Here is a 26,081-nt window from a genome sequence, read left to right as displayed (position 1 = left end):
AGTGTCCCCTGCACACACAGTATTATCCCCAATAGTGTCCCCTGCACGCAGTATTAACCCCAATATTGTCCCCTGCACACACAGTATTAACCCCAATAGTGTCCCCTGCACACAGTATTAACCCCAATAGTGGCCCCTGCACACACAGTATTAACCCCAATAGTGGCCCCTGCACACAGAATTAACCACAATAGTGGCCCCTGCACACAGTATGAACCCCAATAGTGGCCCCTGCACACAGTATTAACCCCAATAGTGGCCCTGCACACAGTATGAACCCCAATAGTGGCCCCTGCACACAGAATTAACCCCAATAGTGGCCCCTGCACACAGTATGAACCCCAATAGTGGCCCCTGCACGCAGTATTAACCCCAATAGTGTCCCCTGCACACAGTATTATGCCCCATAGTGGACACCCATAAACAATTATTATACTCTGGGGTCTTTTCAGACCCCAGAGTATAATAATCGGAGACCCGGGGGAATAAAAACATAAAAAAAAAAACAGTTACTTACCTGTCCCCCGGCTCCTAGGCTGTCGGCTGCCGCTCTTGTCCTGCTTTAATGACGTTGGACGTCACATGACCCGGGAAGCAGGCCGGGTTCATGTGACGTCAGAGACGTCAGACACGAATGAAGGAGGCCTGGCAGGATCGTGGAGAGGTAAGAAACAGTTTTTTATGTTTCTTACCTCTCCCGGTCCGCCGATCATTATACTCGGGGGTCTGCAAAGACCCCCGAGTGTAATGATAGTGTTTGTGGGGCCCGCGGTGTCACTTGCTGATCCCGGCCCAGCCAGGATCGGCAAGTGAATGGGGCCCGTAACGAACTATTAAAAAAAAAAAATAAAAAATGCAGTGGTAGCGGCTGTCACCGGGCCCCCTAATGGCCCGGGCCCTGTGGCAGCCGCCTCCGCTGCCTCTATGGTAGTTATGCCCCTGTACAAGATATATCCAACACACTATATGCCAAATTATGTGATGTATCCATACATCTTACCCACCACACATGCACATGTGACCACACTCCCTTCCAACTCACCTATCACGCTAGGCTACATAGGAGTGAAGTGATCTTCCAAAATCACACATCCACACAAATTGCTGCCACCACCTGCCGCTTTACTGCCTATATCATGTGTGAGGGTTAAAATAATAATAATTATTCTTGTTCTTGAAAAATAGTAGAATAGTAGCTTGCTGTGATCATAGCGTTGCTCTTACAGGAAAAGAAGCAGATGTATACTGTTATCAGTTCTTGTTGTGCCTGCATGTCATAAAACTAGACCCGGAAGCGGATCTCCATGTAAGGACATGTATCCTGTGTCTGTAGTATATCATACTTCCTATAAGTATCCACTGGATGCTGCAATAAATGGAAACATTTGCTTGAGATACACTGGTGTCTGAGTCTGTTTCCCAAGCGCTCGAATTTATTGATTATCAATTTGGACTACAACAACATATCCAGGGGTGATTGCCCCCTAACACATGGAACCTCCCACCAGTGCCTGGTTGGAATTACATGTATTCAATTCAAAGAGAGATAATATATTTTGGGCATAAATCATAACTTTTGGTGGGTACCCCATATATGTGTGATATGCCTGTCTACTCATGTCAAATGATTTTACAAGTTCAGGCATACCCAACATGAAGATTAAATTTTACTTCATGCCCCAGATACATCATTTGACACCTTTGTTAATGTTCCACACTCAGGTTGTTGATGGCTCATTGGGCTTATAGACTAAAAACTGGAGTTATGACATCTGGGGTTGACGGACACAAAAGACTTGCTAATAAGTGTATGTCTGTACTCAATGCACATCCTGTTTAATTAATCAACTTTATCCTGTGTCATTGGCTGTGGATTGTAATTAACATACCAATTAGAATTACTGGAAACAGGAAGCCGTCAGTACAGCACAACTTACTTAGACATTGAACCAACACCCTACTACAACAAAATCCAAAACATAGCTAGACACAACTCATACCCCAATATAATATACTAATATTTCATCATAGTTAAAAATTATATATGAGGTTCACCATTTAAGGGAGAGAGCATTCCCTAAATATAGTAGTATACCTGCTATGCAGACAAGGGTGGCAATTCCCATGTGTACTATAGAGGAAATGGTCCTGGAACCTAACTAAACTAACTACCACTGGGATGAAAAGTGATGAGAAGTCTCATTCTGCTGCTCGTAGCCTGAACTGATATTGCATTTTGTAATTTAACATCTACTTAAGTTGTCAGACCTGCTGAGTAGAGCAATCATTGATAGAAAAGCAGTCGGCTCAATTATCTGCTCCAACAATCAGCAAAAGAAAGGTTGCGACAACAATACCAGAGTCATGTGCATGCTCCAATGTAGCTTAGCTGAGGATGGAATAGGATAGAGGGGATGTATAGTTTTCGATTATTTAATTCAGGATTTTCATGTTGAAGAAAAAAAAGCATTTAAATAATTTCATGACTCAGAATTTCTCCTTCCTCCACCCACACACTGATAAATCTTCCTGGATATAAAGTCTAAAGAAAATCTGTCATTTATTACATATAGGTCCCTGCAGCATTAAAACAGCTTTATATGTGAACATTCTTGTATATACACTACTAATGGAACCATTTTAGTATTATTTTTGTGGGTTTAGATATATTAGTAATAATTTTATAATAATAATAATAATAATAATAATAATTCCAAAGAAAATAAACTGGCATTTAAAACTAGATTTTATTGATATGCATTAAAACCCGGTCAGTAGGAAATAAATAACAATACACACCTATACTCTCCTCAAAATTTAGAGAGACCAAATCCACTATGATGTAACTTGGGAAAAATAGGTACCCTCATCTCTAAACAAAAATATATATATATAAAATTGGGTGGTCCTGGTATATCTGTAGTCCCACTAGGAGAACCCCCTTATTTAAATTAGGTGGGTATATTTGGTCTTAACTAGTACATGTCAGCAGAAGGACCAAAAAAAATATAAAAACGTTTCAAACTGGTTAGAAACTGAAACTAAATGTGAACACACTCCTAGCTCCAATTGTGGAACCTATTCAAAGCAGCATGACGGTCAGAGACCTACTTATCACTCACAGCAGTAGCTCTGAATGATTAAAGGCAATTACACCCAGGATCAAGTGTTAAAACAACAGCAGGGACTGGATATTTAACTTAGTCTCTTTAAGGGACTCTCTTGAACGTAGGACGTAGGACCATTATTCTTATTTTGCTGTATTCTGACTCTTATTCATCTGTTTTCCGCCTATTATTCTGCTTCTCACCACTGAATTTTGCCTTACAATTGCACACTCCAGGTTTGCACAAACATGGGGATAATGGCCACAGTCTAGATGGGCAGGACAAAATATTCTACCTAGACACTGCACTGGTCTCTATGAATTCAGTTTAGTGGAGGCTTCATAACTTACAAATACCGGCTGGGCTTCAATTCGCAGAGAGCCTGGAGAAGGTGAATATTAGTTAACTAGCAACAATCAATAAATGCAAAGTTGGGATTTTGTGTAAAACATAAAGAAAATATAATATATCCATATTTTATACCCAAGAGAACACATATCAGAAGTTGAAAGTTTAGACAGGGCCATGTCTAACATGTCTAACATTTGTACATCAGACTGTAAACATCTTGGAAGTGAAAAGACCAATTGCTGAAGTTTTTGGGAGAGGAATGTTATTCCATTCTTTTTTGATGTAGGATTTTAACTGCTCAACAGTCCTGGGTCTGTCATAACAACTGGAAAACCCCTGGCCCAGGCAAGCTTACATATCTTTTGGGTTAAGCATTTACATCAAGACCTTGAACCTTGAATGAAACTATCAAGGACCCAGATAGCAACCCAGAGTGGGTGATGTCTGGCAAAATTTTTTCTTAATTTACCCTTTTAATGACCCAAACCTTAATGTTACGGCAATGTAATAGCATGGATGAAGTGTCCTACTGCTCAGTGTCTGTGTGGGCAGCATCTGGAGTGGATGCTAGCTGTAACTAACAGCTCATAACCCATTCCATCACCCCCGGCCAGAGATGAGTTCAGATCAGAGATTTGAACCCCTTAGATACTGTGGGCAAATATACCCATTGGCTCCCCCGCAACAAGTTCAGGGGTGCTAATATAAATTTTGGTAGTCTGAGGTCTGACCAGTGATCCCGGGTCTTCCAATCCCACATATCTGCATTTTGGATCTGATTTTGCTACATGAAGAGGAATTCTGCATAGGTTGATTTTCTGTATACTATTGAACTATTCTCCCCCACACAAAAATGGCAATATCCTTGTTCTGGTCATCTTATGACTTTGTTATTTACTAACATTCGCCTACCAATTTTGGAATGTAACCTTCTTTCCTTTACTATCAAAGGCTCTTGCCAGCACAGTGTCTCAGTGGTTAACACTGTTCCTTTGCAGCTCTGGGGTTCTGGTTTCAAATCTGACCAAGGGCAACATTTGCATGTCAACCTTGGCACACTCATCAATCATGTTTTCTTCAGCATTGCCCAAGATGTGCTGAACGTCTGTGGAAAAAAATGCCTATAACTCCATACTTTGCCTTTCCAAACTAGCCTACTTCACTGCTCTCTTCTCTCTCTAATAACCCTAAATGATGCTTCCTTACCTTTCACTCCATCCTAAAGGTAGAGGCACCTGTCAGGAGATAACCCAATTTCCAAGCAGAATTAATCTTCTTCCTTCTCCTTGAGAACTCTAAGTCTTTGAGCCAGTATAAGAGGAAGAAGTTTCTCAACTCTTTTCTTCTTCTCACTCTACTACTTGCACAGGTGACCCTATCCCATCACACCTCCTTCGGTCTCTTTCCCCTGCTGTTACAACTCACCTTACTACTCACCTTCCCATTCATCTCTAAACTCCTGAAACAGTTGGTCTGTTCCTGCCTAATCCTATCTCTGCTAATTCTCTTCTGGACCCCTTACAATCAGGTTTTTGTGCAGTACACTCTGCAGAAACTGCCCTTACAAAAATCTTCAAAGAACTTCTGACTGCTAAATCTAAAGGGAACAAACTTCTTATTTTTCTGAATCTCTTAACAACATTTGACACCATAGACCATCAACTCCTCCTCACTATGCGCTACTCTATTGGCCTCAGGGGCACTGCTCACTTTTGGTTTTCTTCCTATTTTTATGACAGCTCATTTAGCGTATCATTCATTGATGCAATTTTTTCTCTCCCCCTTGCTGTTGGGGTTCCTAACCAACTATACACCTCTTTCTGAGACATCACTCCTGTACTACTACAGAACACCTGTGACTGTCTCTTTGCTGTCTCTAACCTCATGTCTTCACTTTATCTTAAATTGAACTTCTTGTGTTCCTGTAATCTACTAATGAACGTATGATCAGTATTTTGGGGCTCTATTTGACTTGGATTTCACCTTCACTACAGCTATTCAGATGTTGTAACCTGCATCTCAAAAACATCTCCAGAATCTGCCCTTCTCTCACTGTGGAAATATCAAAAACCCTCGCTCTGATTCACACTTGATTTAACTAATGCAATTCTCTGCTAATTGGGCTTCCCCTTACTAAACTCTCTGCACTACAATATGTACTGTATGCAGCTGCCAAACTCATCTTTCTGTCAAACTGGTACACAGATGTGTCACCTTGTGCTAATATCTGCACTGGTTGCCCATCCACTACAGACTACAATATAAAATTATCACACATTAATCCATCCATAGCTCTGCACTTCCTTACATCTCTTCCTTCGTTACTGTCTACCACTATAACCATCCTCTCTATTCTGCCAATGACTTTAGACTTGTATCTGATATTATCTCAACATCCCACTCCTTTCCACAAGACTTTTCTCGAGCTGTACGGGTACTCTGGAATGCTCTACCTTGGACAATTAGATTAATACCTAACTATAGCAGCTTCAAACATGCCCTAAAATCACATCTGTTCATCTGTTTACGCAGGCTTGTTATGTAACCTGATCACTTTCTTCTACACCTCCACACATTAAAATAACATTTCTTATCCTAAGTTATCTTTTCTATTCTATTCCTCACAATGTGATCCCTCCAATTAGAAGATACTCTAACATCCATGCACTTAGTAACTGTATATTCACATATACCAGCTGGTGATGGGCTCATTCAGCTTCAGTTTTATGACCATATTTATTAAATAATAGCTGGACCATATATTGTAAACTCTAGCAAACAGGGCCCTCACTCCTATTGTTTGTCACATTGTAATGCTGTCTGCTCACATATCCTCTGATTTGTAAAGTGCTGTGGAATATGTTGGTGTTATATAATAAAGTTATTAATAATAACATTGTTTGCTCATGTGACTCCAGATAACCAAAACTTCATAATGAAAGAAGCAAAGAAACTGTTCAAATACACAGATCAGGGAATTAAATTGTGTACAATGTGGGACACCAAAGCAAGAATTGTGGCTGTGGTGGTTGAAGCTCTTGGAATCTTCAAAAAAGGATTAAAAAAAGAGTCTTTGAGAGCTTCCAATTGATCACAATGCCCAAGTGGTGCAGAAAATTCCACTTATGGCAACAGCACGCACTAGTGTTAGGACAAATATCACTGGATAGACTATAGCCCATCTATAAAGCTTCTACAGAAATTGGAAACATGAAGTAATAATAATAATAATAATAATAATAATAATAATAATAATAATAATAATAATAATACGACTGCTACTACTACTACTAATAATGATAATAATAATAGTAGTAGTAGTAGTAACTACTACTACTACTACTACTACTACTACTACTACTACTACTACTACTAATAATAATAATAATAATAATAATAATAATAATAATAATAATAATATCTATCTCTCTATCTCACCCAAAATGTATGCTGCACATGTTTATCTATCTAGCAGTAATGTATTATCAAAGCTCCATTTCACTTCATGTTGAACGTTTAACAGTGTACTTTATCTTATTAAGTGTAAATTAGAACAAGAGCTCCTCTTCAGCTTTCATTTGGCCAATAATGTAAATATATTCTGTTTAAATTTTTGTTAAAATGTTCCTGGCAATTGCTTCTGTTTGCCTTTCCAATTTTAATTTAGGTAATAAATATTTAGGCTATGTTCCTTCATCAATAAAACATTATCTGTATTTGTATAATTATTCTAACTGATATGCACATTACTGCAAGCAAATACTAGAAGCCAGGATTATATTTTTTCCACTTAATTTGGAATATCATTTAAATTAAGATTTAAATGTTTCTGTCACATTTTATAATGTGCTTTAGCAAACATACACAATACTTAGCTTGCATAAGTATGGGACTGAAAACGAAATATTTAAAGGGAAAGAAAGAAAGAAAGAAAGAAAGAAAGAAAGAAAGAAAGAAAGAAAGAAAGAAAGAAAGAAAGAAAGAAAGAAAGAAAGAAAGAAAGAGAAAGAAAGAAATGAGGGAGGAAGGAAGGAAGAAAAAAAGGAAGCAAGGGAGGGGAGGGAGGGAGGGAGAGAGGGAAGAAGAAAGGAAAGAAAGAAAGAAAGAAAGAAAGAAAGAAAGAAAGAAAGAAAGAAAGAAAGAAAGAAAGAAAGAAAGAAAAAGAAATGAGGGAGGAAGGAAGGAAGAAAAAAAGGAAGCAAGGGAGGGGAGGGAGGGAGGGAGAGAGGGAAGAAGAAAGGAAAGAAAGAAAGAAAGAAAGAAAGAAAGAAAGAAAGAAAGAAAGAAAGAAAGAAAGAAAGAGAAAGAAAGAAAGAAAGAAAGAAAGAAAGAAAGAAAGAAAGAAAGAAAGAAAGAAAGAAAGAAAGAAAGAAAGAAAGAAAGAAAAAAATGAGGGAGGGAGGAAGGAAGGAAGGAAGCAAGGAAGGAAGGAAGGAAGGAAAAAACGAAGCAAGGAAGGAATCAAGGAAGGAAGGAAGGAAAAAAATGAAGGAAGGAAGGAAGGGAGGGAGGAAAGAAAGGAAAGAAAGAGAAAGAGAGAGAGAAAGAAAGAAAGAAAGAAAGAAAGAAAGAAAGAAAGAAAGAAAGAAAGAAAGAAAGAAAGAAAGAGATTAGAAATTATATAATATAGAAATATACTATATGGTATACAAACAAGTTCCAATTTAGCAATGCAATTGAGATTTCCAAGGGCAAATATACGATTTGATGATCCCAGATAATCAATATAAATGACCTAATATTAAGCTTTCCAATTAGAGATAGAATTGAGCTGATTGTTACATGTACTCTAATAAATTCTTTCCACTAACTTTAATTACAACCATACTTCTCATGGTATCAAGTACGGTTCCGGCGATGGCTTGTAACTTCTAGGCCTCAGGCCTTGGGCAGAGCAGACTGCGCATGCCCACAGGCCACGAGAAAATGGTCGCATACAATACTGTGCAAGCGGCTATTTTCTCGTGGCCTGTGGGCATGCTTTGCCCAAGGCCCGAGGTCTAGTAATTGAAGCCACCGCCGGAAGAAGTGGGGGCAGGGGGCATGATTCATAGCTCAGAATCACACCCTTTACCTGTTTCTACCTTACACCTCCCTCTTGACAGTACAGAGCTTAAATAGCAAATCAGGCACAAAAACTAACAGCATTGGTTGCTCCTAGATGGTGGGTGCTACAGAAAAATTACAACTTTTCCAGAATCAGTGGAGTTGCAGTTATTCATTGATGTAAAGAGCTGGACTTGTTTAGGTGGTAAAAGATCCTCTTTAAGGGACTAAATGAAATTATACTCAACATTGCATCAAAAGACTCTTTCTCAGTATCTAGATTTTCTTTTAGTCTTTACATCTTTGTATGTTCCTCTTTACACTATAAAAATAACCATGGAGGGTATAGCTTCTCTGCCCCTCGTACTGACCAACATCCTATTTGGAAATAGAGGGTTCTCCCCTAGTCCTTAGAGGAAGGTTCCAGGACCAGGACGAACACGCAAAGTTAAGGATTTGGCAGTTGGTGCGCAACTCTTCCTTTATTCCTCTACCACTTCCTTCTTTACATTATATTACCTTATTACCTGACTGAACTGTTCTGACATGATGCAGAAATTCTTTTATCTCATTTCAATCTCTACAAAAGACATTAAACTTTTACACTAGTGTGAAATCAACACAACAGAACTAAAATCCTAAACCTTGGGGGTTGAGCGTATCTCTACTATAAATGCAGTTTCTTCTAAGCCAGAGGCAAACAAAGAATTGCATCTTGTCAGTTGTTATAGTTTAATGAGTATAAGGTGGTAGAGATAGTGGAAACAGAGAATAGTTTCTAGTTTAGAGATGTTCAGTCTTGCCAAACTACTTTATTTTTAAACAATCTTTCTACAATTTAATGGAAGGTCTTTTCTTTTGAATACATTTTTATTGTGTTTCAAAGGGAAAAAGCAAGAAATTGAGATATTAGAAACCACAGTACAGCATTGCATTAATAGAAGACCACAATCAAACCAACTAAAACCTTAAGGCTAAGGCCCCCACAGGCCGTAATCGCAGCGCTAAAGTGCTGCGGAAAGAACTGTGGCGGACTTTCTCTTAACATTATATGTACAAGAAAGTCGCCGGCGTTTCCGTAGATATAATTGCCATGCTGCGATTTGCAAAGCTGCAACGGTGTGATAACAAAGTGTGCCTATTTATTTTTTTTCTGTAAAATAAGCTGGTTACTTAAACATTTATATAAAGTTTTTGGTGCTATTAATTCTTATTCAGTAGATCTAGAAGTATGAAGTATTTATGGCAGTTTTCAGAGCTGCCTTATTTTCGGTCCCAATTAGAGATGAGCAAATCAAAGTTGCTGAAGTGGAATTCAATCCAAATTTAAGGAAATATTAGATTTGCATCGAATCCGGACTTCCTCACGCTTTGTGGTAACGAATCACATTTTTTCTAAAAATGACTGCTACATGTCAGAACATGGGGCAAGGAACTCTGGGAACATGGGATCACTCACAATGCCATGCATGCAGCCAATCAGCCACCAGCCAGCGCTGTGATGTTACAGCCCTTTAACCCCTTTGTGACAGCACTGGGAGTGGGTGTTAGCTGTAGCTGTTAGCTGTAACTGTAACTGTGGCTTTTGGATTAATTGAGTAGAGCCTGGCACTCTAGAATAGATTCAGTGTAGTCCAACAAGTAGTAGAAATAGACCAGCAAAAAATAAGGAAAATTGTTTCCATAACTCACATTAGTCATCTTGGTTATCCACTTGATGTGGTGATACAACATTTTTATAAACATGCATACTGTATATTTGATCTCTGCTGTATATTTGATATTTGGTCCCTGCTGTCCCAATATGCAGAGCATAGGAGGGGGTGGAAGTCTTTTGAAAGTTTTGTTCCCTAGTCTACCCCGCTTCTACTTCTATAAATGTCAGTAACTCAGCTCTACTCTAACTGCAGGCTCACAGAGTAGACTGAAGTCAATCATGAGAGTCAGAGAATCAGCAGGGAGGATGAGTTATCTGACATATATAAGGGACCATTATCTAAATCTAAATTATCTGATGAGCAAAAGGGTAACAATGTTTAGAACGTTTGACTTTCAGGCTCCATATCTCACCATCCACTACAGCCTGGAATATGAGACTACCATCATTTTATAGACTATAGTCTTGGATATCTCATACATAAATTTGACTTGCAACTATTTAGCATATGATTAGTTATGCAGATTCTTGTCATGTAATGGCATTGTTACTGTTTTGCTCCTGGTGGTGATAAAATCTTTTTCTTCTCGTATACTACAAATTACATCCTGTTCTCCCAATTCATAATAGCTCAATGTGTTATTAGGTTGATTCCCAAGTGAAAAGTCACTGGTTCAAATTGAGGATCAGCATCATCTAGCTCATCGATAGCAGTCTCTCAGACAAGAAATTTGCCAAACTGCCAAAGGGTCAGCTCAAGTTTGCAAAATAAGTAAAAGTGGACAGTAGAAAATTGGAAATAGGTGATTTAGAGTGATGAGGCCAAAGTCAATAGACTTGGCTCTGATGGGTCTGGGAAAAACTACAGTTTCCCCGAAAATAAGACAGTGTCTTATATTAAATTCTCTTCCAAAATATATGACCTGTCTTATTTTCGGGGGATGTCTTATGGAGTGGGGGACAATCGGCAGTCATGCCGGTGCTTCCTTAACGGAGTGCCGGCATGACTGCCGGTTGTAGGTGGTGCAACAGGTGGTGGGTGGGAGGTATGCTAGTTACCTTCCCCATCTTCATAGCAGTGCTGGTGCTGCTGTTGGTCACGGTGGTGGAAATGGTTGGCGGGGCATAGTAGAGATTAGCGAGGCTTCCGGCGGTTGTGCCGGAGAGCCTCACTTAGTGGGCATTGCAGCCGGCTGAACGCTATGCTCCGTGTGCACAGGAAAGCTGGCTGCCTCCTCTGCTGTGATACCACTGTTCCGGCTGCTGTGGGATGAGCTGGGAGAGTGGACTCCCCGCAGCATACGATGCTTTCCCAGCTCATCTTACAGCAGCAGGAACAGTGGTATCACAGCAGAGGCAGCAGCCGGCATACCTGTGCACACGGAACATCGTGCACAGTGTTCTGCCGGCTGCAGTGTTTTTGGGGATGTCTTATTTTCGGGGGGTGCCTTATATTAGGCAATTTAACAAAACCTCCCCCATGGCTTACTTTTGGGGGATGTCTTATTTTCAGGGAAACAGGGTAGGGAAAAGGTTGGTACAGGATTGAAAAATTGAAGGAACTGTCAAGTTTTGTGGAGGAACACTAATGATATGTGGTTGTTTCACAGCTAAAGGCATTGGATACTTGACCAGGATCAATGGTAGCATCAATGCTGAGCTATATGTGAGTGTCCTACAAGATGAGTTACTTTGTACACTTGAGTAGTATGGGAATGAAAAGGACCACATAGTGTTCCGGCAGGACAACAACCTAAAGCATATGTTGAGATTAGCAAAGAACTGGTTAAATGATAGTGGAGGTGCTGGATTGGCCCCACAGGCCTCAACCCATCAAACACTTGTATGTAGAGTTGAAGAAAAAGCTGTATCCAAGTGAGTCGACCAGTATGCACCTGCATTGGGAATGTGTAGAAGAGACTTGGGATTCATACAATATTGAAAACCAAAAGTGGATTTACAGAATATTAACAAAATAATAAAGATTCAAATTTAGATTTTTAGGAGCAAAACAGTAACAATGCAATGAAAGTTTAAAGCTCAAAAATTGTTACCCTTTTGCTCATCAGAGTACACACATTTAAACAATGCCCTGAATGCACTGCAAAAAAAAATAATACCACCACATACACACGTTATGGACCAGGCCTATTTGGACCTCAATGACCTGCCATTTCTTTTTTGTGTTTTTCAGCACCGTGGCTCAGTGGTTAGCACTATTGTCTTGTAGTACTGGGGTCCTTCATTTGAATCTAACCAAGGGCAACATCTGCATAGAGTTTGTATATTTTCCCTGTACTTGCATGAGTTCCTTCCACATGTCAAAAATACACTAGTAAAAAATCTTATGAACACTGTGGGTGTTGGGGATGATTGCTTGTATGGCAGCCACTGACTCCCCTGCAATACAACTTTCCCTGTGCTTTGAGTCCTGTGTGTGAGAAAAGCTCATTACAAATGTTTGTCATTGTCACCATTGCTTCCATAGAGCTGTAACTTCTATATTTCTTTATCAATATAGCTGATTGAAGGCTTGTTTTTTTGAGGTATGAATTGTAAATTTCAGTGGCACCATTGTGGTATATGTAACTTTACTCATTAACTTTAGATATTTTTTTTGTATTTTATATAAAGGGAAAAAACCTGCAATTGCATTATTATTAGAGATGAGCAAGTAGTGTTCGACCGAGTAGGTGTTCAATCGAATACTACGGTATTCAAAATACTCGTACTCGATCGAACACTACTAGCTGTTCGAAGTTTAAGGTTCGAAGACGCCACGGGGGCGCTGCGCCGGGAGAAGACTTCAAGGGGAATCCAGCCCGACCGTCATTCATGGACTTGGTAAGTATAATTTTATCGAATTTTGTGTACCCCTGAAACGAGCATTTCCCCCCATAGACTATAATGGGGTTCGAAATCCATTCGAACAGCCAAACAGTGTGCGGCTGTTCGAATCGAATTTCGAACCCCGGACATTTTAGTGTTCACTCATCTCTAATTATTACGTTTTGCACTATAAATTTTGTGCTGCTGACAGTGGAACAGATATATCATGTTAATTTTATGACACGGGTCAGTATGTATATGGTGATGCCCAATATGTATACCTTTTTTATTGTTTTACTAATTTTTCTTAAAATTATCAATTAAAGTTGAACTTTCACTGCGGTTGTGCGGTTACACAATTAGTGTTCCAGAATGGACAGAATGACATACATGTACGGCTTTCTGCACTAACTTTACCTTGCAGATGATATACATCATGAGATACATGAGATACATCTGTATCAAGAAATTAAGGGTAAGTTTAACAGCAAACCCACAGCTTCTAGTAGAAATGAATCAAATTACAGCACAACTCATCAAACTGAATCCTGACACTTTATTTCTGTTATTTACTTTCTTGAAGAAAAAATCTTTTTACTAGGAATTGTACCATAACATTGATTTTTAATAGCTAACCTTCCCACTGCATTATTGGAGTTCAGCAAGATTGTTAGACTTTATGTATGTGAACAGGTTTATTGAGTGTTTCAACTAGAAACCAGTAAACTGTGAAATAAGCTCTACATTGTTAAAGGGATTCTATCGTTAGAATCCCATTTTTTCTCCCTAACATGTAGGAATAGCCTTAAGAAAGGCTACTCTTCTCCTACCTTTAAAAGTCTTCTCTGCACCGCCATTTCAGTGATATTCCTGGTTTTCTGCAGTATGCAAATTATTTTTCTCTCTAGCACTGGGGGTGTTACCCAGCACTCAAAAAGCACTGAGGGCGCCCCCAATGCTGCTTGAGAAATCTCCAGCGCCGCCTCATCTACTTCTGGAATGCCTCTTCGCTGTGTCTTCTTACTGCACCCCCAGTGCTGTTTGAGTGCAGGGGACCGCCCTCTGTGCTGTGAGAAAACCAATTTGCATACCGAAGAAAACTGGGATATCTACCAAATGGCTGCGTGGAGAAGACTTCCAAAGATAGGAGAAGAATAGCCTTTCTTAAGGCTATTCCTACATGTTAGGGAGAAAAAAAATGGGATTCTAATGATAGAATCCCTTTAAGGTGGACATTAGATAAATGTTGGCCAAACATGCTGATTTCTGAATGGCCAGCTAACCAAGGACTGTGTTAGGAAGTCTACATATTCCTCACTGATGCTAGATGTCAAAGAAAAGAATTATTAGGTATATTGTAATTCAATATACCATGCACTTTGCTCCTGAACGAGATAAGTCACTACCAGTGAAACCTGGTAGAGATATTCTCCTCCCCTATTAAAAAAGTGGTATTTAACAATAATAAAAATATTTTTTATAAAATCCACATTAAATGATCTATATTAAAAGGGTTTTCCATGTACTTAAACATATTTTAATATTGTAAATAATTTAAACTTGCAATTTTTGTAAATATAAATTACAAATTTTGCTGAGTTTTAACCATTTTCTGTAATTGTCTAAATTTTCTTTCTAGATTGCCAGTGGATATGACCACGAGACCTGTGCACTGTCTACAGATTGTAGAAGTTTCATAGATACATTGCTTATACCGGTCAGCTGAACACAATAAGTCCTTTTTCATTCTCCTTTCCTCATTATGATGTACTAAAAAAAAATAATTGTTGTCTAAATGAACTACATATCTTAAAGGGGTTTTCCAATCTCAGTGTTTCATAAGCTTTGCCTGCAGTGTCTTCTTCTCACTTCCTGTATTTCTCTCCCACCTCCTCCCTCTTGCTGAATGGGACACAGAACACTTATGCAGATAAAATGCAGATGCTTGTATAGAATGGACTCAATGTTATCTGTGTGTTTACATAGAGAGATAACAGACTTGGCTTTATCAGCAAAGTGCAATTATCTGAACGATTGTCCTGCCAGCAAGAACAGCAAGTAAGTGACATCACTTGTCCTAGAGGTCCGTGGTTATAGGGTAAACAATGGGAGGAATAAATTTACATACCAGTCAAACATAGCAGAATTTCTGAAGCAATATATTTAGGAAACGTCTTCAAGTTACATAAGCTACCAGTATAGATAGGATCCTTGAGCTGGGACAATCCCTTTAAATGTACGATCACATTTAGTCAGATTCAGTTCAAGAGTTTTTTTTTAAATTGATATCTAGAGTGTAAATTGCTAATAAATAGATACACATATCATGTTTGTATTTCTAAACAAATTCTTATGTACACTTAAATATTCTCTTTCATTTCTTGTTTTTCTATTTTATTCTTATCCTCTGGAATATCTAGTTCACATATTAGCATCACATGAACATTTATCAAATTAGAACAAAACTATATAGAGTGTTGTGTGAAGCTATTGTCATTTGCATTTGTTTTAGTGTCTTACTCATTCATTCATTAGGTGGAAAACAATTCCTGTACTTAGAGAACAATGAACTGGGAGATAGTAAGCAATTAATAGAGACCTAGAAGCAACTAATGAGACAAGAGAATACAATTCATTGCGGTTGTTAGCAATTCATGAAAAGTTTTAGAAATAATGTATCTGAGGCTTGGAAAGCAGTTTGTTATGGGATTTTATAAGTGCTCCAGGAGACTTAAGGAGCAATAAGTTTCAATCTACAGACATGAGATCACTTATTGACAAGAGGTTGGGTTCGGTTCTGAAGAAGGTCCCTTCTTAATTTGAAGCACCAATCCAAAAAGCATTACAATACATGAAAAAAATGTTGTTTTGGTACTTGCTACTTGAAGAGATAAATGATACTTCGATGAAAAGTACTGCATTGTCTACCATTAGAGATGAGCGAACACTGTTCGGAACAGCCGTTCCGAACAGCACGCTCACAGCACGCTCCCATAGAAATGAATGGAAGCGGCCGGCACGCGGGGGGTTAAGCGGCCACCGGCAAAGTCTGCATGCCAGGTGCTTCCATTCATTTCTATGGGAGCCTGCTGTTCGGATAGGCTGATCCGAACAGTGTTCGCTCATCTCTATCTACCATATAAAGTCCTACATAATTTTATGTAAACTCTGCTATCAGGATTAGAAAAAAGTGTTTCTAGGGAAAAACTTAGTCCAGTAAGTAAAACATTCATGCGTGCTGTGACTTTTTTGCAATTTTTAATTGCACTGCACTGCACTTTTAATGCAGACTCAGTTTTATAGAGTGGTAGTGGTATGTATAACTCTATTGAAAAGCATTACCACTATATTCAGGTTCCTTAATTGTGTCTATGTCTACGATATTACACTAAAATATCTTCTCTAGTTTTGGAAAAGCATGGCTATTTTTTTCCAAAAAGTACATCATACTTGACCATGCATTGTGTTTGCTATTATACCTTAGCTCCTTTAGGTTGGGGCCCCACAGGAGGGAAACAATGTGATTTTCCCTTGGCGGAAACACTGCTGGAAAAAATCACGACATTTTACAGCACTGGCAAAGTGGATGGGATTCTTTGTGGCAAAAACTGACATTCGGACTCGCCGTGATTTCCAAAACCGGAAATCGCAGCATCTCAATTATACCTACGGAAATGCCATTGGTTTCCTCATAAGTATAATCATAATGGAAAGTCCACAGAGGAAAACTCTGCAAACTGTCTGTTTAAAGTGCTGCTGGAAGAACCCCGATGTGTTGCAGCTGCGGTTTTTCCCACAGCGCTTTTTTACTGCTGTGGGACCTTAGCTTTAAAGTGAAATGCAACAACATAAACTGTGGATAGTTTTTTTGGTACTATTTTTAGAAGACAGCAGCTATGTGTTTTTTTTTTTAAATCTCGGAAACTCTTTTAGTCATTTATAGAGCTACAATATCTAGACAGTATTTCTAGCAGAAGCAGGAGACTAGATGAGGGGCACGACTCGTTTTTACCCCCCATTTTAATTAACACTTTGTGTTCCGTATAGGGGAGGAGCTGAGACCAATTACTTTGTAAGTGTTTGGGAGTATTCATTTACATAAAGTTTAGTATTTTTCATCTTCTAAGGCTATGGCCACACAACAACTTTAGCCATGATTTCTTTCATGTGACCCAAAAAAAGCTCTGACGCCCTGTGACTCCTTCACTAATGTAAGTGAATGGAATTGCAACTAAGGATATGGCAACATTTAGTTACAATAAAAGATTCATGGCCAAGTGCTCCACGTGACTCTCGCTCATTCTTTTTACATCTAGTATAATATGGTAGTAGGATTATTTTAGTAAGTACCTAATACAAAGCACCTAATACTTAAATAATAGCCAGCTTTGGGAAATGACATGGTGAAATGTAATTTTTCATTCATTTACCAGAGAGAAAACCATTGTACTTAGTGAGCAATTAGAAAGGTGATAGCAAGCAATGAATTAAGGTCAGAACCCAACTACTGTAATTAGACAAGACGATACAATTTCTTGTGGGTAGTTAGCAACTAATGAAAAGTTATAGAAATGAACTAAAGCTTAAAAGCAGTTAATTATTGGTTAATTGAGATTCAATAGGCAATTCCAAAGAAATTAGATTCATTATACAGTTACTGTTAACTGGTAGCTTATACATATGCTAGCAATATGCTGACTATACAATGCCAGGTGGCATCAAAAGTATATTTACTGAACACTATTTTTCTCAGTTAGTACGGTATCCTACTGCTGCATTACAAGTACATGCAAAGTTATGATAAGTAAGTGCCTCTAGATGCCAGTGGTATTGAGTCTATTGTACTGAATGGTTGGCTTTTTAAGTATTCTGAAAAAAAATCCATCATTTAGGACAACAAACCTGAAGTCTTTGAGAAAATATATCTAAAAATTAACTCAGACTTTATTACAAATGGTATCCAGCTCATTTACAATAGTTAGCCACCAGCATACTACAATATTGTGCTTCCCCATCTCTATGCTATATGTTCACAGCCTGGATGCCCTAGGGAGTGATGTTAATTTTTCCCTTGAGTACACAGGTCATTACAATGTCTCCACCAAGGAGATCACATAGTACAAACAGAAAATCAACATTACTTCATTATGTTAATTAGGCTACCAGTAGTATAATGGCTGTCTCTTATCTAGATAGTGCTTCGGGTCTGTTTGGTAACCCTGACCAACAGCTCTCCCTGTGCTGTGATTGACAGTGGCACCCTTTCTAATGGCACTGCCAAACTAAATTTTGCACCTGCACTGTTTGTGCTAAGTGTATTGCCTACATCATGAGATCATTGCTCACAGCTTAAAGAGGGCTGCGCATATTCTGGGTCTACAAGTAATGGTGCATGATCATGGGCACAAAGGAAGATGTTAGCCAAGGCTCACAACTAGGTCACTTGCCATGACTTGGACTGCCCTTGTTGTACTTAGTGCCTAATTGGCAAAATTGATTAAAATGTATTTTCTCAGCAACAAAAGGAAGACAAAAAAACAAAAACAAAACATGAGGCTTATGGCATAAGCTTCATGTTTTTTTGTTTTTTTTGCCTTCCTTTGGATCAACAATGTAGGGGACTGTATGGTTGTAGGTTGGACTTGATGGACTGATCTCTTCATCCAACCTCATCTACTATGTAACAAAGATGGGGAGCATGCCCACTAAAATATCTGTATACATGTTGGTAAGGGCCCTTCCAATGGTCATAAGTTATTTGATGGGGCTAAAAGAGCTGACAGACCCTCTATAAATCTGCTATATCATATTTATGTATGAATTTTATTAATACATATACAAATGTAATGCAAATGTATGTATATAATCTGTTTAGAAGATCAAAGCCTAAGTCTCCAGGTCTACAGTTGTTCAGCTAATTTCTATTGAAATCACAATGGGATTTGCAGTTGCCCATATCTTTAACTTTGTTAGGAAGTACTATATATGGTATTTTTATATGTTAGACCAGGGGTACGCAACCTTCAGCATGGCAGCTGTTGTAAAACTACAACTTACAGCATGCATACTTGCTCTATTGGTCTTGGAACACCCGTGGAAGTGAGTGGAGCATGTTGGGAGTGGTAGTTTTGCAACGACTGGAGTATCGAAGGTTGCCTACCCCTGTGTTAGATGGAAGGAAGGAAGGAAGGAAGGAAGAAAGAAAGAAAGAAAGAAAGAAAGAAAGAAAGAAAGAAAGAAAGAAAGAAAGAAAGAAAGAAAGAAAGGACAATAGATAGATAGATAGATAGATAGATAGATAGATAGATAGATAGATAGATAGATAATCTGATACATAGATATCAAATAAATTGGTAGAAGACATGGATATATCTTAAATATCTTCTTTGTGTTTTTTTTTTTCTTTTAAAAAAGCTAAACTTTGCATCAAAGAGTCAAACTTCAGTGGAAGAATGTAAGTTGGGAAATTTGTCATCTAAACTAATCTTTTGGTTCTCCTGACAGGCGCAGCTATTAGTAAGAGTAATGTGCATTTAAAATTAGGTACCTTAGCCAGCATCATTTTTTCCTCTCATTGGAAAATAATGAAGATGAAAGATGGAGTAAAAGTTACCTTTTTGACAGTTTCCAACATAGATCGACCTCCTTGCCAAGGTTTTGAGTTCTTCTTGATGCAGGTGAGGCTGGCCATGCTATGCCACTTTCGATCTTCCAGCTTCTTGTGAAAAGCATTAGCCAGCAAGAGCACTGTGTCATATATATACAGGTTGGTGATCTGTAAAGGATTAGATATCGATCATTGGTCTCAGTTTTTGAAGAGAGCTGACAGACCTAAGTAAAAATCATAACACAGTTGCTTCGGCTACTTATGAACTCATTGTCCTGCAACTACATTTCTCATCTGATAGATCGTACAATGTTTCTTTCTGAATTAGTCACATGAAGCTTTGTCATTTATGATGGAGGGTTCATTCACCATGCTGTGCTAACGGCTTCATTTTCTATTGACCTTCATAATTGTTATAAAAGAGAAGATGTTGCTTCCAAACAACAACAAATGACATGTTTCCCCAGACAGATTATCTTGTTAGTGTTCCACCTGCTGCTTGTGAGTCTGATATATTGTGCTCTATATCTCTATAGATATAAAGTACATTTAATATTTCAACCATGCTTTTATTATGAAAGATTGTCTATGAGCAAAATCTAATATTAATAGATAACGAGACATAGTTATTGCATGTCTTTCATGGACCTATTAATATTCATTTGTGTACACTTTTCTATTCATTTCTATGTTGAGAAGGTATCCTGGGGGTACACAGCAGGTAGCCTGGGAGTGCCAATTGGTAGGAAAAAACAGTAACGGAGTTGCAGCATGGCCCGGATCAGTAAAAGTTCAAGCGGTCAGACCCCTATTGGTTCTAAAGGGATGGCATATCCTAGTGATAAAGAGAAACCAGTAACCAGAAACCATTACAAAACCAGTTTAACGTTTATTATAACTGCTACAAGGTAAACAGAGTCTTCTGCATAGTCCATATAAAGATGGTAATAATTATTTGTGTAAAATGCATACTTTAGTGGATGTATTTACATTATTATCTAATGCTAGGTTCACTAGTGTTCAGCTATCCATTCTTCGGGTCTGCTTGAGGATCCCAAAAACGGAAAGCTAACCTACTTAAAAAATGTTTACCTGCAGAAACCTGTGGACCTCATAGACTTTAATGGAGTTTGCTCAGTTTCTGCCAGAAAAATTAGGAAAAATGCAGAGAGAAAATTCCTGTTTATCTCCAAAATTTTTAAGGGGGCTCAAGTATGGAAACAGAATACAGGCACAGATGTGAACCTAGCCTTAGTCTGCCAACATTCCATTATTTTGCAGTGTCTCCACCATTGCCAACTTTGCCTATTGACCATAACCTGTACCATGTGTGTGTCTGGAACATCACTCTTTACTTTACATTAATTGGTTGCAAACAACCATTTACTTCCATTGAAGTTATTTATAATAGCTAATATTTATCTGCCTGGCCAGCAGAGCGCCGGAGGGCCAAACAGTTCTCATTGAGATAAAGGTATGAGTTAACATACAGATTTTTTTTTTCACAATACAATTCAGTGATAGGTGAATGTTTCTATATGGACATATATATTTATTGTAAGAGTTTGTATGCACAAAACAAGATATATAAAAGTAAACTGCCACAGAGAATACAGAGGAAACAATATACACCCACCATTGATACCCAACTTACCAAATATACAAAATAATATGCATTAAACTGGAAGACAAATAGGTGGGTTTTGCTTATTCATACTTAGTATGCCCAAAATGACCTATGTTCTATATGTGTATAGTACATACATTAACATGCATATGATTGACAGTATGTATAAATTGTGTGCACAGAGCCATCTTGGTAGGGTGCTCTGTATATAGTAATGTATATGGAACATATATCATACCCACACCATTCAAGCTATGCCATAAATGCCCTTACTAATGGGGATCTGTCAGTGACAACTTCCTTTTAAGAGAATTAGGAAATTGACTTGTTCCACTCTTACAAAAGTTAAATACATTCTAGAGGAATCAAGAGATGACATTAATATGAGATAAATCCAGGTGACATTGCCATTTCAGATTTTATTCCTGGAAAATTGGATGTGATGTGATATTGTGAGATGTAAAATATGTAACACTCTGGCACAGTGACTTTATTCGATCTCTGGTATGTTCAGGACTTTGAATGTTAGTTTTCTGACTTTTTTGCTTTATGTATGTAAATGAAAGCACCCTGTCACCTTTACTCTTTCAATGACATTTATAGGTATATGACTTTTTGAAAGAACGTGTCGAACTGATTTATAACTATTACATCTCTCCCCAGGAATGAAGTAGCCTATTTAATGTACTATAAGAATAAGTGGGTTCATTAAACCTTTCATTGTTTAAGAGATAGACTATTAATTATGAAGTGTTCTGCTCCACATCTCTCTTTATTTGCAGTACATCTGGGAATAATTGACCCTTTCATTCTGTTATGCAAGCTTTCTCAAACATGAAGGCATTCACAGAAGTAATGTAAATTCTGCTGACTACCACTGTACAGGTGAGTGATCTAGCGCAACTATTTCACTTGTTTATATTTATAATCGGAAGCCAAATAGCCTGTGGCTAAATAGAAATAAACAGTAATTATATTGTAAGGAATTTTGTAGCGTGCAACACAAAACTGCATGTACAGAACAGAGCATGGAACTATTGAAAATATCATTTCTAAGTAAATCTCTATAATTGCTAAAAGTCTGCTAATAAAAGTTTCATGGCTGAATAAAGCATAGTATTAAAAAAAACCAACAATAATAATAAATATAGTTTAAAATGCATTTTCCACCTGTGTACACTATTTCATAACCTACAGCAAATAGGTCCAAAATTATAGAGTTAAAATATTATTTTTGGTAGAGAACTCTAAATCCCCTGCTTGGTCCTAGAGTTAAAAGATACAATAAGGATAACTGTTATCCGAAAGAGCATGGGTTTAAGAGCTTTTTTTTATACTTTGATCTAGTTGTGGCTGTGGACAGTTAAAAGGGTTTTCCAGGCAGAAAATATATATATTTTTTTTTTTCCCCATAAAGGTCTGTTACTGTTAGTGATGAGTTAATAAATATATCTTTAGAATTATTGGAGTGATTTCTGGTTGCTGCGGCATCCTCTGTCTTTGTTTATTTGCTGTAGCTTCTGTGTGCAGCTTCCTGTGTAGCTGCTGCACTAACTCCCTCTCTCTCAGCTCCCCTCCTCTCTCACTCCATTACAAAACCCTGCATCTCACTAGTCTAATCCCTCCCACCCAGCCTGTGTCACTAATCTTAACACCTTCCAATCTCACTGACTAGCAATCACGCCCATTTACTAGCCCCTTCCACCCTCACTAGCTCACTAAGTCTATTGATCCTGCCCATTACTAGCCCCTCCCACTCTCTCTGTCTCCCTATCTAAGCTATTCCACCCACTACAAGAAGACAGGAAGAGGGGGAGGAGTCATTCCCTGGACACAGAAAGGCTTAGTAAGTAGTGCAGGGGATAGGGGAGGGGGAAGAGTGATGGTGAGGTTCTGTTTCAGAAGTGGTAAAATGGAACATCACCAGATTATCAGAAAGTGTCCCTGGAGAGGTCATATGACTGCTTTAGGTACATATGTAATTATTTTTTTTTTAGTTGATGTAAATGGGTAATAATTTTTTTTTTAATTGATGTAAATTGGAAGTTAGATGGGAGAATGGAGTTTAGTTTATGGGTTAATTATCACTTTATCCTGGACAACCCCTTTAAAATCGTTTGTTTAACTCTTTGGGAAAAATTCTCAAGACTAGTGTATCTGATGCCTTAATAAAACTGGCATAGATAGAGTGGTTTGATCAATTCCCCTCTATGCCTTTGCAAGACATTTAAAGCTCAGTGTTAGAAATTCAGAGATCTGACAGCTGATCCTTCTTTTTCCAGTAATGCATTTGAAATTAAGTGTAACTTCATAACTGGAGAGACCAGTTGGTCATGTACCATTTGTGTACTGGTCACCACCATTAAGAACATTGAGTGACTCCTGCAATGACCTAAATACAAATGAAATGTCATTTCTTTCAGTATGTCAAGGACCAAAAGCAGCACTGGAAGAGGTAAGCTGAATAAGGTAAGCTTTATTTCTTACAACTTCCAAGCCACGATAAAATTGTGTTTGAAATTTGTGTTACGGTGCTAGAAAAACTTTCTTCCCTTTACATTTTTCCAGATATTAAAAATATAAAGAACAAAATAAAACTGATATAAAAAAGAAGGCCCTCTATACCACTAACAAACGATTAAAAATTATTTGAATAACATGAACAGTAAAAAATATTTCTTCTTCAGTTTATTTTGCAATTGAGAACTTTAATCAGTTATTCAGTGACTTCCAGAGAAAAATAATTTATTGAGGGTTTTTTTGAGCAAGAGTTTGATTTTTTTCATTAAGTAAATATAAACTGCTGTTCTAACAACAAAACACTTATCACACTTGTACTTATCACTGTTTCTTAAGGTTTTTTTTTTTTTGTTAACCCGATAATAGCCTGCTAATCTGTAAAAAATCTCTTTGTTATGGATGCTTTTTTTTCTCACTCTATGAACAATCTCATGTCTTGCTCTAATCTGAAAAATCTGTTTATTAAGAGGTTCTTTTTCCTAATCAATAAACAGTGTGATGCTGCCTGCTAAACTGAAAAATCTCCATTTGTTAAGGGGATGTTTTTTGACTCAACCAATAAACATTCTTACAGACTGCGCTAATCTGAAAATGTTCTTTTTTTATATTACTTTTTTTACCTTCCCCAAACTAATTTAAAAAAAATCTAAAAAATTATCAATCTCTTTAACTTTTCATGCAGGCATGCTGAATACATGCCACCATTTTTCTTCAAATTCTATAGTTGGTGTGGTATTCTTCTCCCATACAGGGAACATTTTTATGCTTTTTTTTTCCTTTCTTTTTTTTAAACAGTTTTTCTTCACTTTTCAACTAGTACAAAGTCACAAGTGTGTCTTAAAACGTAAAAGCAAATGGCAGTGAGTGCATGGTTCAACTAGAAGTCTGTATCTGCTGCTTACCATCTATTATTTTTCCCATAGACAGATAGATAGATAGATAGATAGATAGGAGATAGATAGATAGATAGATAGATAGATAGATAGATAGATAGATAGATAGGCTCCTAGGAGCCAAGAAAGTGTTATACACTTTTAAACCAATTTAAGCTGTGTTTTTACCAAACTTCTTAGATCCAAATTTTTCTTCATCTTGATCTAGCTGAGGTTTCGCCTACATTCTCTTTGCCTTCTTCTGCACAAAATGACACCCCTTTGGTCATTCACTTGTATAGAGTCTATGACATTACCAGAGACATCTCCACTCACAGATCATCATGATTGGCAGAGACACTAATGCAAGAGATTACTGGAAAACCCTTCTAGTTCACATATTATGAGATCCCTTGGCTATTGGTTACCGCACCATGTTTCACATGGAGACAACCTAGCAAAACACCTTACCAGGAGCTAGCAAGCTGAGATCCTATTTGATCATTCATCTCCCTGTAGAGGACACTGCCCATAGGTACACAGGATAGGCTAAAGACAGTATGCAAGGATTACAGCTTCTTAGATGGCCAGCACAAGTGGCAGGTACAGGAGCACAGAATTCATGAAAAGGAAGAACAGTGCGGTGGGCAGAGAGAGAATGGTGATGATCAGGTGTCACTATATACTTCTCTCAACCCGAACATAATACACACCATCCTTCTGGTACATTCATATTGCCTGGTTGTTTTATACTTTTATTCTGTTTTATGATTTGGAACTTTAAGATCCAGTAGTTACATTTTTTTCTGCTAATGCCTTATGTTTTTAAGTCGACAACAATGTACTAAATTATTCTGCTAATTTGTCAGCTACTTTCACCAACATAGACTATTTATAATGGGAGAGTCATAGAAGGTTATATTTATTACATGTATTGTGGTGATAGGTTGATACACATATGTGTGCAGAGATATTAATTACAGTATACGAGTTTTCCAGTTATTATAATTACAGAAATTGTCTTGTCTGTCACTTTATAGTTGTAATAGCAAAATACTAGGGTTTAAAAGACTATAAAATACTCTACGCTTAATATTCATAACTTACTTTAAAATGAATCCATCTGTGCACACCCCTAGCTCTCAGGTTACTGTTACAGACCTAGATAGAAGGCGGGGCTTGTGGCTTAGGAGAGTGTGTACTGTATTTGCCCACACTCTCCTAAGCCACAACAAGCCCCACCTACTCCCAGCACCAGTAACACTAGCCTGGGAGGTGAGGGCACATACGGTGCTCTGAAGACATGTGCAGTAGAAAGAAGAGGAGCGTGAACAGCGCAGATCGGTAGCGGCAGCTGGTAAGTAGACAACAGGAGGGACTTAGGTAGCCGGGGGATTTTTTAATCACTACACAGCATGGATTCTAACAATTAAAGCTTTCAATTGTTAGATTCCATGCTGTGTAG

At 38.0% G+C, this 26,081-nt stretch overlaps 1 protein-coding gene across 1 annotated transcript in view; it reads right to left on the bottom strand.

Moving 5' to 3' along the window:
- The window catches only part of GRID2 (glutamate ionotropic receptor delta type subunit 2), a 952,324-nt gene that overhangs the window by 369,812 nt on the left and 556,431 nt on the right, over nucleotides 1-26,081 (bottom strand). The window contains exon 7 of the mRNA XM_075285407.1: nucleotides 19,604-19,765. Coding sequence (XP_075141508.1) covers nucleotides 19,604-19,765 — 162 coding nt within the window. The remainder of the gene's footprint in view (nucleotides 1-19,603; nucleotides 19,766-26,081) is intronic.

The sequence above is a fragment of the Leptodactylus fuscus genome, chromosome 1 (genome assembly GCF_031893055.1).
Source record: "Leptodactylus fuscus isolate aLepFus1 chromosome 1, aLepFus1.hap2, whole genome shotgun sequence".
Taxonomy (NCBI): domain Eukaryota; kingdom Metazoa; phylum Chordata; class Amphibia; order Anura; family Leptodactylidae; genus Leptodactylus; species Leptodactylus fuscus.
This window is presented reverse-complemented; position numbering and strand designations above follow the sequence as displayed.